Source organism: Microplitis demolitor, chromosome 5 (genome assembly GCF_026212275.2).
Source record: "Microplitis demolitor isolate Queensland-Clemson2020A chromosome 5, iyMicDemo2.1a, whole genome shotgun sequence".
NCBI lineage: Eukaryota > Metazoa > Arthropoda > Insecta > Hymenoptera > Braconidae > Microplitis > Microplitis demolitor.
The window spans coordinates 510,771-523,594 of NC_068549.1; the positions used below are offsets into that span (position 1 = coordinate 510,771).

Sequence of the window (12,824 nt, forward strand, 5' to 3'; positions counted from 1 at the left end):
CGATCCGCGTATCACTCGTAATGATCTTAATCAAGCGTTGCATCATATTGGTGCCTCACTCTCTCGTAGCTCAGTACAAGCACTTTATAAGTGGTTGTGTGGTATATATCTAGACGATGTAAATACCTTCCCAGGCTGTAGTTATACATACCTTTATGACTATTCCGCTGCATTGAGGATCTTTTAATGGAAGAACCTGATATCGGCTCTCTCACTTCAGATCTATTGATATTTATTTATATGACCTTCTTTTTTTAAAATGGGGAAAAAAAAAACAGTTTTTTTAATATTTTTTTCGATCAAAATTATTGATAGAATTTTTATGGTAATTACTTTAATTTATATGTAATGAAACTAATTACCATCAAAAGAGTCTTTACGACAAGAACAAAAAATTTATCAATTGAAACATTTGATAGTCTATATTCTTTTAATGAGTTGTAATAAATTTATTTTTTCAAATTTTATTTCGCTAAAATTAAAATACTCCAATAACTTAATAATTTTTTTAATTCTAAAAGTTTCAAAAACTATTTTAGTTGACAAGCGTAAAAGAGTTTATAACAGTTTTATTTTTGTAAATTTCGCTTAAAACTTTTGATGACAATTTAGGCGTTCTAGGCAATTGAGGATCAGTAAAATTAACTGAAAAAATTCCGTATCTTTTTGAGTAACCTTGGAGCCATTCGAAGCTATCGGTGAGCGACCATGCGAAATATCCGCGAATATTTACACCCTGTGAGATTAGTTTCAACACTTGATAAAGATTGTGGTGATAAAAATGGGCACGATTTTTATCAACTACCTCGCCGTCATCTTCGTATCCATTCTCGGTGATGATTATTGACGGAATATTTTTATACAGGTTTAACATATGGTTTATCGCCTTCGACATTTCTGATGGTGTACACTATGGTCGAGAGTTATGGTGTAACCGGAAAAAAATAATGAATAAATTAGTTGATTATTTATTGAGTCATCAAATGAATTTATTGAAAGTAAATTACTCTAGTTTTGATAGCTGTCGAAAAAATTGAAGTCATTCCTGTATCTCCTGTAAAAGATACTATTGTTTGAGACCGATGCTTTGGCAATTTTTTTACAACTACTGAGTAATGAAAATTTATCCCCAAATAATCAACCGAATTTTGTATTATCTGAATTTGATTTTTCGTTAATTTTGGTAAACGTGAGCGAGGAAATCCTTGGTGATGACTAAGTTGCGATATCCGGTGTTTCATTGAATGGGGATAATCACCATGTTTAGAAAAAATCGGATGCAAAAACCAGCTGTTCCAAAACTCCCAAGATAGTTCAGCCCCTGACACTTCTTTATGATCATTTGGGTTTTCAGGGGACTGCCATGTCAATAACAATCCAATTCCTACTTGGCCTACAATATCATCGAATTAAATATTTTATTCCTCCAATCGGCTTTAATGACCAATGTAATTAGCGATCAATTGATTTTTTTAATGACAATAGATAAAAATAAATACCATTCTGTTGACTACGAAATTCTTCATGATACATCCGGTATGTTCTAGCGTGAGCTATTAAAGCATGATGACCACACAAATAATCACCCACGCCAGATTGATTGATTCCAGGCGCAAAGTCACCATTATAACCAAAATAACACATTACTGAAGGTTCATTTATTGTAATCCAATATTTGACCTAAGGATATAAATAAAAGTATAATCATAAAAAATTTAACAGCTATTTATTGATAGTAAGTAATTTTACCCTATCTCCGAACGCGGTGAAAAGCACTTGAGCATAATCGACGAACCAATCGATAATGAGGGGATTCGTCCATCCACCTAGATCTTGCAATTTTTGAGGCAGATCCCAGTGGTATATCGTTACAAAAGGTGTAATATTTTGTCTGAGCATTTCATTTATTACATTATTGTAATATAATATTCCATCGATATTGATATTATTACTAAAACCCGTTGGCATAACTCTCGACCATGATATCGATATTCGATACGCGTTTCCCTAAATCATTATTTTATCAATTATCTATTTAATACTTAAGAGCATAAAATTAACTTACGTTTATCTGTTTAATTAGATTAATGTCTGTTTTATACATATTGTAAAAATTAGTTGTGATATCGGCGTTAGACCCATCGACTACTTTATGCGGCTTCTCGTGAGTCATTCTATCCCAAATCGATTCACCCTTTTCTTAAACAATAACTCAGTATTATGAGGACATTTTCATGAATTAAAACATACTTACGAGATATATTCCATGCGCCTTCGGTTTGAAATGCCGAAGAACCTGCACCAAGCATAAAATCATCTGGAAATTTTGTTTCAATGGTTTCATTGATTCCTCTGAGACTGAAGTGAAAATGCTCAGTTTTCACAGTAAACTTCGACAATATTATCGTCAAGAAACCAATTAAAATTATAATTGAGTTAAAATAAACTAATTTATCCATCATTACAATTTTATGTCTTAATTACAAAAGCAGCAAGCGCGTGACATTTATTATTTTTACTTTGAAATAATGTTTTTAGACGATTATCTTTATATTGCTTAGGCTTGATGATGTTTGTTACGACAACTAAACACAAAGTCAGTGAATCTAAAGCAATAATATCCGTTCCGTGTTTTATTTTATATCAAACAACAAGATTCTCTTAATTATATGAGGAAACATTATATGACGAATTCTTAATGGCAATACTTACAAAAATAACTCATGAACTAATTCGGTTTTTTTTTTTTTCGGTAATTATCGGGTTCGTTATTATTGATGTTGAAATATAGACCAGAAAATTAATACTTTGTCGTTCGCTTATCGAGGCAACGTAGAAAAAAATATCATAATAAAATAAAAAAACTATTTGTTTGCATTGATAAAAATTTTATAGGATACTTAACAGATAAAATGACAACAAAAATCAAAATTAGATTACGATTTATTAATTGTTTTTTTTTTTTTTTTTTTTTTTTTTTTTTTTTTTTTTTTTTTTTTTTTTTTTAAATTCGTAAGAACAAAATTTATTTCAATCGGAGAGGGTAAAAGAACTTGTAACTGTTCTAGCTTTATAAATCTGAGATATAACTCTCGAAGAAAGCTTCGGTGATCTGGGTAATTGGGGATCGGTAAAATTAACCGAAAAAATTCCGTATCTTATCGAGTAACCGCTGATCCATTCGTAGTTGTCAGTGAGAGACCAAGCAAAGTAACCGCGAATATTGACTCCCTCGGAAATCAGTTTCAAAACTTGATGGAGATAATGATAATAATAGTTTGCGCGATTATAGTCGAGTAACTCGCCATGATCTTCAAAACCATTTTCGGTGATAAATATGTATGGAATATTTTTGTACTTTTGCAAAATATGTTTGATCGCCTTAGACATGTCTAATGGTGTACACTGGTAACAGAAAAGAAAATATTGATAGTTACTTTAAAATAGTGCGAATAATTGAATGAAATAGATAAAAGATATAAATAATTACTCTATTTTTTGCGGGATGTTTGAAAATTGAATTCATTCCTGTATCTGCGGCAAAAGACACAGACTTTTCAAAATTGTGATCAGTTAGTTTGCTTAGAATTATTGAGTTATAAAAATTAATGCCTAAATAATCAGTAGAGTTAATAATCATAGCAATCTGTTGCTTTGTAAATTTTGGTAACCGTGAGCGGGTAAATCCTTGGTGATGACTAAGTTGCGATATTCGGTGTTTCATTGTGTGCGGATAGTCGCCATGCTTAGAAAAAATTGGGTGCAAAAACCAGCTGTTCCAAAACTCCCAAGAAAACTCAACCCCTGATAGTTCTTCAGGATCATTAGGATTTTCAGGAAGATGCCATGTCAAAAATAATCCAATTCCTACTTGACCTACAATATCATAGAATTTAATTGATTAATGCTTCGAGTCGATCTAATTATCAACGTAATTAGCGATAAATTGATTTTTTCAATGAAAATAAATAAAAACAATTACCGTTCTGTAGATGACGAAATTCTTTATCATACAACTGGTATGTTTTGGCATGAGCGAGTAAAACATGGTGACCACACAGATATTCTCCAATACCAGATTGATCGATTCCAGGCGCATAGTCTCCGGTATAACTTATATGGCACATTATTGAGGGTTCATTTATTGTTATCCAGTATTTGACCTTAGTGAATAAACAAATTATCATCATGACAAAGAAGAATGCCATTAATTAATAGAAAGTAGTGTTACCCTATCTCCGAACGCGGTAAAAAGTACTTTGGCATAATCGACAAACCAATCGGCAATAAGGGGATTCGCCCATCCTCCTAACTCTTGTAATTTTTGAGGCAGATCCCAGTGATGAATAGTTATAAAAGGTGTAATATTTTGTCTAAGCATTTCATTTATCACATTGTTGTAAAATGTTATTCCATCAGTATTAATATTATTACTAAAACCTGTTGGCATAACTCTCGACCATGATATCGATATTCGATACGCGTTTCCCTAAGTAAATAATTCATCAATTATCTATTTGATAATTAACTTTAAATGTATGGCATTGACTTACGTTTATTTGTTTAATTAAACTAATGTCTGTTTTATACATATTGTAAAAATTAGTTGCGATATCGGCATTGGATCCATCGACTACTTTATGCGGCTTCTCGTGAGTCATTCTATCCCAAATGGATTCACCCTTTTCTAAAATAGTAACTCAGTGCTATGAGGATATTCTTAAAGCTTTATAAATGAAGACCTACTTACGAGATATATTCCATGCGCCTTCTGTTTGAAACGCAGAAGAACCTGCACCAAGTATAAAATCGTCCGGAAAGTATGTTTCCATGACTTTATCGACTCCTTTGAGACTAAAGTGAAAATTTTTAGTTTTCACAGTAAAATTTGAGAGAATCATCGCCGAAAAGCCAATAAAACTTACTGTTGAATTTAAATACACTGATCTTTTCATGATGACTATTTTTAGAGTAAATTCGAGTTCGTTAACTTACAATTACTGTTATCATCCATACAAGAATTTTTTTTTTTTTCGGCTATCGTAAACGGCTTATCAGACGAAACAACATTTAATACTCATCAAATACTTTCTTATCATAAAAAACAGTTATTTCGCTATTTTATTGTAACAAGAAGTTATCTCCGCTGGATATAAATGCGAAATTAAACATTAATCATAATTTAGGTTGTTTTTTTAATTAAAAAAAATTCTTAGAAATCAATGTTATAGTAGTAGTTAATAAAAAAAAATATGAAATTAAACCAATTTTATCTATACTTTAATTAATTAATCAGCCATTCTGAATTGTGGCTGATAGTATTTTATTAATAAAATTACATTATCTTGTATTTAAGACGTCAACAAAATCAACAAAAATTACGGTAGTAAATGAAAATCCCTACAGACATAAAGTTCTACTAAATAGATACCACTTTACCGTTATTTAGAAAAGTGTCGGAAACGATTTTAGTTTTGAAAATTTCAGTTATGATTTCAGATGATAATTTAGGAGTTCTGGTACGTTCTGGGTCTGTATAATCTACTGAAAAAAGTCCGTACTTCTGGGTGTAACCATCGCTCCATTCAAAATTATCTAGTAGTGACCAAGCGAAATATCCGCGAATATTAAATCCTTCATTAATTAATTTTAAAGTTTCATTGAGATGAAGATAGTAATATTCGGCTCGATTCACGTCATTCAAGCCGCCATGATCATAAATGCCGTTTTCAGTTATTAACATTTTTGGAATAATTAATTCTTTGTTCATTTTCTTTATGGCATTTGACATTGCCCATGGAGTGCACTGAAATTAACACGAAAAAATATTTACTATTAATAATAGTTTAAGAAAATTAATATAATAGCACTTACGCGATCTTTGGGAAAAGTTTTCGAGGTGGCAATCATTCCTGTATCCCCGTAAAAAGATATTGTACTCTTGACATCATAATTTGTTAATTTCGTAAGGAATTTAGCTGAGTAAAAGTTGACTCCCAAGAAGTCTGCTGATTTTTTAACCAATTCAATCTGTTCTTTAGTAAATTCTGGTAATCGTGACCTCGAAAATCCCTGAATTGAACTGTAGTTGGCAATTCTGTCTTTCATTCTCTTTGGATAGTCACCCTCACTCGAAAAAATTGGATGCAAAATCCAGTCATTCCAAAAAACATTTGATATTTCCGATCCTGCGACTTCTTCGGGATCATCTGGATTTTCCGGAACCAGCCAACTGATAGCTACTGCTATTCCAACCGTACCTATAATTATTAATTACCCGAATAATATTTTGGCTAAAATGAATTCCTAAAAGTAAATTCGATTAGATTATAAACCTTTTTGCTTTTCATAAAACTCTTCATGGTACATTCTATATGTTTTGGCATGAGCAAGCAAAGCATTATGACCACAAGAATAATCTCCTTGTCCGGATTTATTAAGTCCTGGTGCAAATGTTCCGTCATAACCGAAAATACAAAATATATTAGGCTCATTCAATGTTATCCAATTTTTAACCTAGTCGAAAATTTCATAGTCTGTTAGATTAATATCTTCAAATCAACTGATATTTTCTTACCCTATCTCCAAATTCATTGAAAACAACTCGGGCATAATCGACAAACCAGTTGACAACTTTGGGATTTTCCCAGCCGCCCAAATCTTGCAGCTTTTGGGGCAGCTCCCAGTGATAAATGCTAATAAAAGGTGTGACGTTGCTTCTAAGCATTTCATTTATAACATTATTGTAGTATTCAATACCCTCAACATTAATATAATCAGTTAATCCGTTGGGCAAAATCCTTGGCCATGATATCGATATTCTGTAGGCGTTTGCCTAAAAATTCACGGTCTATAACGATCAAATTTTTAATTAATATGCATGTAAGCAGCTTACCCCAATTTGTTTAATAAGATCAATATCCGTCTTGTATAGATAGTAGGAATTATCAGCAATGTCACCATTATGTCCATCAGCAATTCTGCTCGGCATGCTGTGGGTCATCCTGTCCCAAATAGATTCACCCTTGTCTTTGAAAAAAATTTTTCTTTATTATAAATCACCAATTCAAACAAAAACAGACCAATAACTTACTATCAACATTCCATGCCCCTTCGATTTGGTAAGACGACGTTGCACATCCGAAGATGAAGTCATCAGGAAATCTATTTTTGCAATTTTCACTTTCCACTCCATGGCATACTTCACTATTCACAATTGTCATCAAAATAACAACCGATTTTACCAATTTCTTCATCTTAAATTTTCTATCCATCTAGAATTAAAATTTAAAAAAGATCACTTTCCATTTGCCGCTGTTTGCGTTCAATTATATACCAATCAGACGCACCAATATTTTTTTTAACAACTTTGATTAAGTTGTTTTTTCAGTCCATATGATATCAATTTATGTTTACTTTTCTTGTAATCACATGCATGACTTATTTTTTCAATGAAAAGTAAAGAAATATACAAATTACTCGAATGTTTTCAGTTTTCCACTTAAATAGATATTGCGTTATTGTTATTTTTTCCGTCCGCATCACACATTCATAATATTTTAGTCAATGATTTCGATTTGAAACCGTAAATAACTGACGTTTTTTTGATTAATTATACGTCTTTCGAAATCGATCAAATGCTGAAATTTATTTAAGCCCGTACACAATCTGTTTACTAAATTTCAATGATCTGATTATAAAATAAAAAAATTCGTCTTACAAAGAAATAAAAAATGAACACTCATTCTTGTCAATTTAGTTTATCTAAATTTGTGATTAATCGGATATCAGAATATATTATTTTTTACATAACAGTTAATTCAGAGACGTGATCGAATAATCTATTGTAGGAGTGAATCGAGTTAAATCATTATCACAATTAAAAATTTCTAGATTATAAGATTCTGAGACTGCGATATCGAATATTTTGCAAAGCAACATACAATATATGAGCATATATATAGATATATATGTGCAAGAGGTTGTAGTGTTGGGTTATGAGTCTTTGAAAGCGGGAACTGGCGTACCGAATTGATGCACACGAAACGGCATGCCCGGAATGTTATAATCGCAAACCTTTGAACCCAAAGCCAAGAACTCCCACACCCTGTTCTCTCGCGCGTCGAGTCAACTCTTTCTCTCCCTTTTCCTCTTCATCTTTTTCTTCACCTTTATCTCTTTTGCTGTCTTGTCTTTCTCCATCATATCATCCGGCACCACCATCATCATCACCACTCGTATGTATTCTCCATCTCTCAGGAAGACTCGTTTCCATCCACAAGAAATTACTCCCGTGACTCTTCACCCAGCCTACGGATATTCCTCCCAACTTCGCTCTTTCTCCTTTCCCTTTTTTATCAATACTATTATTACAATACAAAATTCAGATATTTACAAGTTTCGGTCAGAGTCAGTACCAAAGATTCATTCGTTTCATGTGTGCTGGCATTTTAAATTTAGTAGAGTGAAAAAAGTAAATTAAATAATACTAATTTATTACATATATATTGTATACAAATAAGCCCCGAGCTAATTCAGGATCGGACATCAGGATATCTTAATTATCTAGGGGAAATTAATTACAGCGACGCCCACTGAAGATCTGCGGGACTCGAAGGGGAGGCTGGGCGGTTTGTCTGTGTATCAAATTCACGATGATGATAATACGATAACGACTAAAAGGACATGGAGAATACAAAACGACTCCCTAGGGCGCTCATTGTGGGAGTGGGCCAGAGTCAGTTACTTTCTATACGAAAAATTTATTCGCGGGACCTGTTCACATGACCTGACACCACTTTTCATAAAACAATTATCGCTACACCAGGTTTTAATCAAGATAAGCCTGACGATAAAAATAAATAAACGAACAAAGTGTCCGCTGTAAGCATAACGAAAAATAATATTTGTTTATAATTTTGTTTCCAGTCAATAAATTAAACAAACAAGGCATTAATTTCTCCTTGTCATAAAAAATGAATTTTATAAGTCCACCTTCCGTGTACATTGTGTGCTGATACACGTTCTTGTACAAGTGTGTTTATGTGCCCGTACCATCATCTACATGAATTTCGCGGTCTCGACTCACGCGCGAGCGTATATTATTAATTGTTTCATCGCCGCCTCGTTCGGTGCCTCCCCCGTGCACGACTAAGCAAATACAAGAGGCGTAACCGGGCGAGTGATGTACGAGCTTAAAAGCTGCTCTCGAGTATCAGCCAACAACAGCAGGCAACTTCTCCCTAAAGGCCATGCTCTTCTTGCTGCTGCCTTTTTTCATACAGTTTTGCTTCGAAAAAAAAAAAGTAACAATAATAATAATAAATAAAACAAAACCCCTTTCATACATTTTTTTGCTCAGACTCGACTCGACTCGTTTCTTTATCTTACGCGGGATTGTAATTTAAGGCCGGGCTTTTCCGGCTCTGAAAACGTAATTGGTTCGGAGCATGGATCCTTTGCACGATAACACTCTTATAAATGGATACGTGTATAAATAAAAAATAAAACCCGCAGGAAGATCAGAAAATATTATTTTTTTTTATCTTCTCACAATTCCGCGCCCTCGATCCCACTAATCTTCAGATCGTTTCTCAAATCCCCAACGAGTGCACACGCAAATCGTCAGAGTACTTGTTCATATAAATATATAAGGGAATGCACTTGAATTTATTTCGATTTATACCTTCTGGAAGGTTGCGATCAACGAGGTGCAAATCGAGTCATATATATTTATGTATCCAGCATTCCCTTCGGATAATTCTGATCCTCGTGAGATCTCTAACGAGTCTGAGTTGTGAGATCAATATGAGAAAGGATTATATGAGTCTCACTCTCAATAATTTATAAATAAATACACTTAATAGCTATTATTTTTTATTATTTTTCTATATCTCGTTAACTTTCAATCTTGTTGATACTCTGGTGAATCTTGTTAATAACATTTTTTCTTAATCGCAACATATAAATTGATGTGGTTAATGATTTTCTGCGAAGTTTCTGTTTAATATTGTAAGCAAATCAAACGGAAAATTACCATGTCCCGAGCAAGAGAGAGGAGTGATTATAATTATGCTCTGATATTATGACTGAGAGGAAAATCCGGGCTCTCAGTACCAGCTCGTGTATATAATTGCAATCAATCTTCAGACCAGAATTACTAGTTTTAATTTACTATTTTTTTTCTTTTTTTTTTTTTTTTCATTATTATTATTTCATAACACCATCTTGAACATATAATATATAAAGAAAGATATTATTATTCTTTGTTGTTGTCATGATTGCTGATTACTGAGACACGTGTAAGTTGTTAGATTGTTATTCTTCGGTATTTAATTTACGAAACCAGAAAGATAAAAAATCATTTTAATTGTTAACTTATTTCCAATAATATTTATATTGCACTTTAAGCTATTTCAATCCGTTCGTAATGTAATTGGTATTTATTATTATTATTTATAGGCGTTAAAAGTGAATAATAGAAGGAAAAAAAAATCAGATATTAATTATGAGTTATAGGATAGGAATAATAAAATGAATAATGGGATGCAAAGGGCAAGAAATAAAATATTTAAACAACTATTCTATGGAAGTTTAGTTGGATGAATCAGCAGAGTCATGTTGCTGGAAGACGTGAATGTGTGCGCGAGAGGAACTGCACAGACTGCTGAGAGTAACGATGGAAAATAGATGACAGTAGACAAAGTTCGAATGTTCGCCGGGTGATTTCGCCAATAAAGCTTTTCTAGAGTTACTTGGACGATACGACTCGCAAGATGGATTTATGTCGGCGTCATTAGGGGTTAATTATACGCCTTGTCAGCCAGCTGATGCGCTCTGAACAACCTGAAGAAGACGAACAAGTAACAGCACAACCAAGACAAGAGACTCCTTGGAAGATACTTCTCAGTTCCACTTGGCAAATAAAAAACATAAAAACGACAGTAGCTTTCTTCCTACGCAGAATCTTGATTTACACTTCAACAGTAAGTGTCTTAGTTCCCAGTCTGGTACTGAGATCTCGGTGATCTACGATAAAATAATATACCTTCGGCAACTATTCATTTGGAATCCACATATATATATATATATATATATATATATATATATATATATATTTAAACTCACGTCGGAAAAAGGCATCTTTTAAATTCCAGAGAGTTAAAGACACTTGGTATGGTAATCACGCGTACGAACCATCAAACTTTCCTCATTCTCGTTCGGAATTGTTGGGACTCATCACATCATGCAAAGTCGGACTACTTGTAACATCAAAGATCTTATTACTATTATTATTATTACTATATTATGATGATGATGAAGAAGAAAGTAAAGACTCGGGGGGCCACAGATAGCCGAATGTCTCTATCGATGCGAAATCTTGGCTTAAAAAATCTTTGAGCCTAGAAAAAAACAACTAGAGGAACAAATGACGTACTCATGACGTTAACACGGACATCACGTAGCACCTTAATGCCAAATGTAGTATCCATTGTGTTGCCTTATAAGTTTAGTGCTATCAAACTCGTGGATCCGCTTAATCCAGAAATCTCAAGTAAGTCGGTACCCTTAATACGAAGCATAACGTCCTCAACGATCCCTCCTCCTCTTGTCGTGGGAAACGTGTAATATATATGCATACATATCTATATAATATACATATATGTGCATACACGTTGCAGTATCTCGTACGCAAAGGAGAAACTCACGCATGCATCATAAACGCAGACAGGTCTGAGGTCGAATTACTTGTACACAGCACACGATCATTCCCCAGAAATTACAACTTTCGCTTAAACTTAACGTTATTTATGTACATAGTTATTTCTTATTATTATTTTCCTGTATTAGACGCTAATGAACTTCCCAATGCTTACCAAGAATCCACTCGATAGTAACGATTGATTAAAAGTAGACACTTTTAAAAAGCTAAATTCAGGCGGCTCTTGCAGTTCCGAGCCAGACAAAATGCTGTCATGACATTTGAAGGATTTGATTCGCCGAATGATCTCGAAACAATGAACAAACAATTTGCAGCAAGTCTGATTCACAAACGGCATCGCTTAGACAATCGGATGTGGTCAGGGAGCCCCCGGCGTTCGCTCGAGTTAGAGGAATGCATATTTCTGGTGCTCGCCCACGCCAGTTGGTAGGTCCGATTGTTCTCAGGATAGCTGGAACTGTTGGAGTGTTAGACGTAGACTCTTTCTTATATATTAGCCCAACCTTCAACCTGGATACCCGGGATAGTTCGCCTACGGCAAAAGAATCACTTATCCGTCTCACTTACTCGCCAGCATTGGTTTCGCTGGTTTCTTTGTTGCGAATCCGAAGCTTTTCACTTTATTATATTCTTATATTCGTGAGCCAAGCAGTCTTCTCTTCTGCCTCACAAGCTCTCTTCCTCTCTAGTTGTCGCTTCTCGATTCGTTTATATTCTCTTTTTCCGCGACGTGACGCATCTCACCCTGAGAACTACACCCACGCCTCGGCTACATCTGAGACCAGTGATTTTCTCTAGTCGGCTTTCAAACGGCTTTAGAATTAGCTTATGTCTTCCCTAAACACCTGTCGAGATATTTATTAAAATAGAAAATAATTCGCTGGTATTTTTCCAAAAAAATCGTAAAATTCATGCAAACTCGTATTTTTGTTGAATAACAAGGAAGTGAGATCACTGGCACATGCATACGAGTTATGCTTCTCGAGCATATTATTTTGACTAAGCACGATCAGACAATTGACTGATTGTCAGTATAGATTTTTTACAGCACAGGGAAATCGGTACAGAGTCTGTAATACTGACGTATTTCAGCGGTTCAGTT

General features: G+C 33.8%; 3 protein-coding genes across 6 annotated transcripts in view; all 3 read right to left on the reverse strand.

Moving 5' to 3' along the window:
* Positions 1-454: 454 nt before the first annotated feature.
* On the reverse strand, positions 455-2,665 carry LOC103569194 (myrosinase 1-like). The gene is made up of 6 exons (XM_008546367.2): positions 2,255-2,665; positions 2,066-2,199; positions 1,750-2,007; positions 1,500-1,680; positions 1,008-1,393; positions 455-910 (listed from the first exon to the last, which is right to left on the reverse strand). Exons 1-6 carry the CDS (start codon positions 2,460-2,462, stop codon positions 536-538), a joined length of 1,542 nt encoding a protein of 513 aa, XP_008544589.1. The 5' UTR covers positions 2,463-2,665; the 3' UTR covers positions 455-535.
* A 338-nt stretch (positions 2,666-3,003) lies between these two features.
* LOC103569195 (myrosinase 1) lies at positions 3,004-5,041 on the reverse strand. 2 transcript variants are annotated; one of them, XM_008546369.3, is made up of 7 exons: positions 4,926-5,041; positions 4,751-4,854; positions 4,554-4,687; positions 4,232-4,489; positions 3,983-4,163; positions 3,491-3,876; positions 3,004-3,405 (listed from the first exon to the last, which is right to left on the reverse strand). In XM_008546369.3, exons 2-7 carry the CDS (start codon positions 4,830-4,832, stop codon positions 3,031-3,033), a joined length of 1,416 nt encoding a protein of 471 aa, XP_008544591.1. In that variant the 5' UTR covers positions 4,833-4,854; positions 4,926-5,041; the 3' UTR covers positions 3,004-3,030. The 2 variants fall into 2 exon arrangements, with proteins under 2 accessions (XP_008544591.1, XP_008544590.1); XM_008546368.3 differs by having other exon boundaries at positions 4,751-5,039.
* A 239-nt stretch (positions 5,042-5,280) lies between these two features.
* Positions 5,281-12,824, reverse strand: part of LOC103569196 (myrosinase 1) — a 74,277-nt gene continuing 66,733 nt past the window's right edge. For 2 of the 3 annotated variants that reach the window (XM_008546370.1, XM_008546372.1), the window contains exons 2-7: positions 7,094-7,274; positions 6,896-7,029; positions 6,578-6,835; positions 6,336-6,516; positions 5,875-6,260; positions 5,281-5,806 (exon numbers count right to left, since the gene is read on the reverse strand). In XM_008546370.1, the coding sequence (XP_008544592.1) occupies positions 5,420-5,806; positions 5,875-6,260; positions 6,336-6,516; positions 6,578-6,835; positions 6,896-7,029; positions 7,094-7,274 (1,527 nt within the window). In that variant the 3' untranslated portion in view covers positions 5,281-5,419. Of the gene's footprint in view, positions 5,807-5,874; positions 6,261-6,335; positions 6,517-6,577; positions 6,836-6,895; positions 7,030-7,093; positions 7,275-7,349; positions 7,440-12,824 lie in introns of all 3 variants that reach the window. The other variant, XM_008546371.1, reaches the window with a different exon arrangement.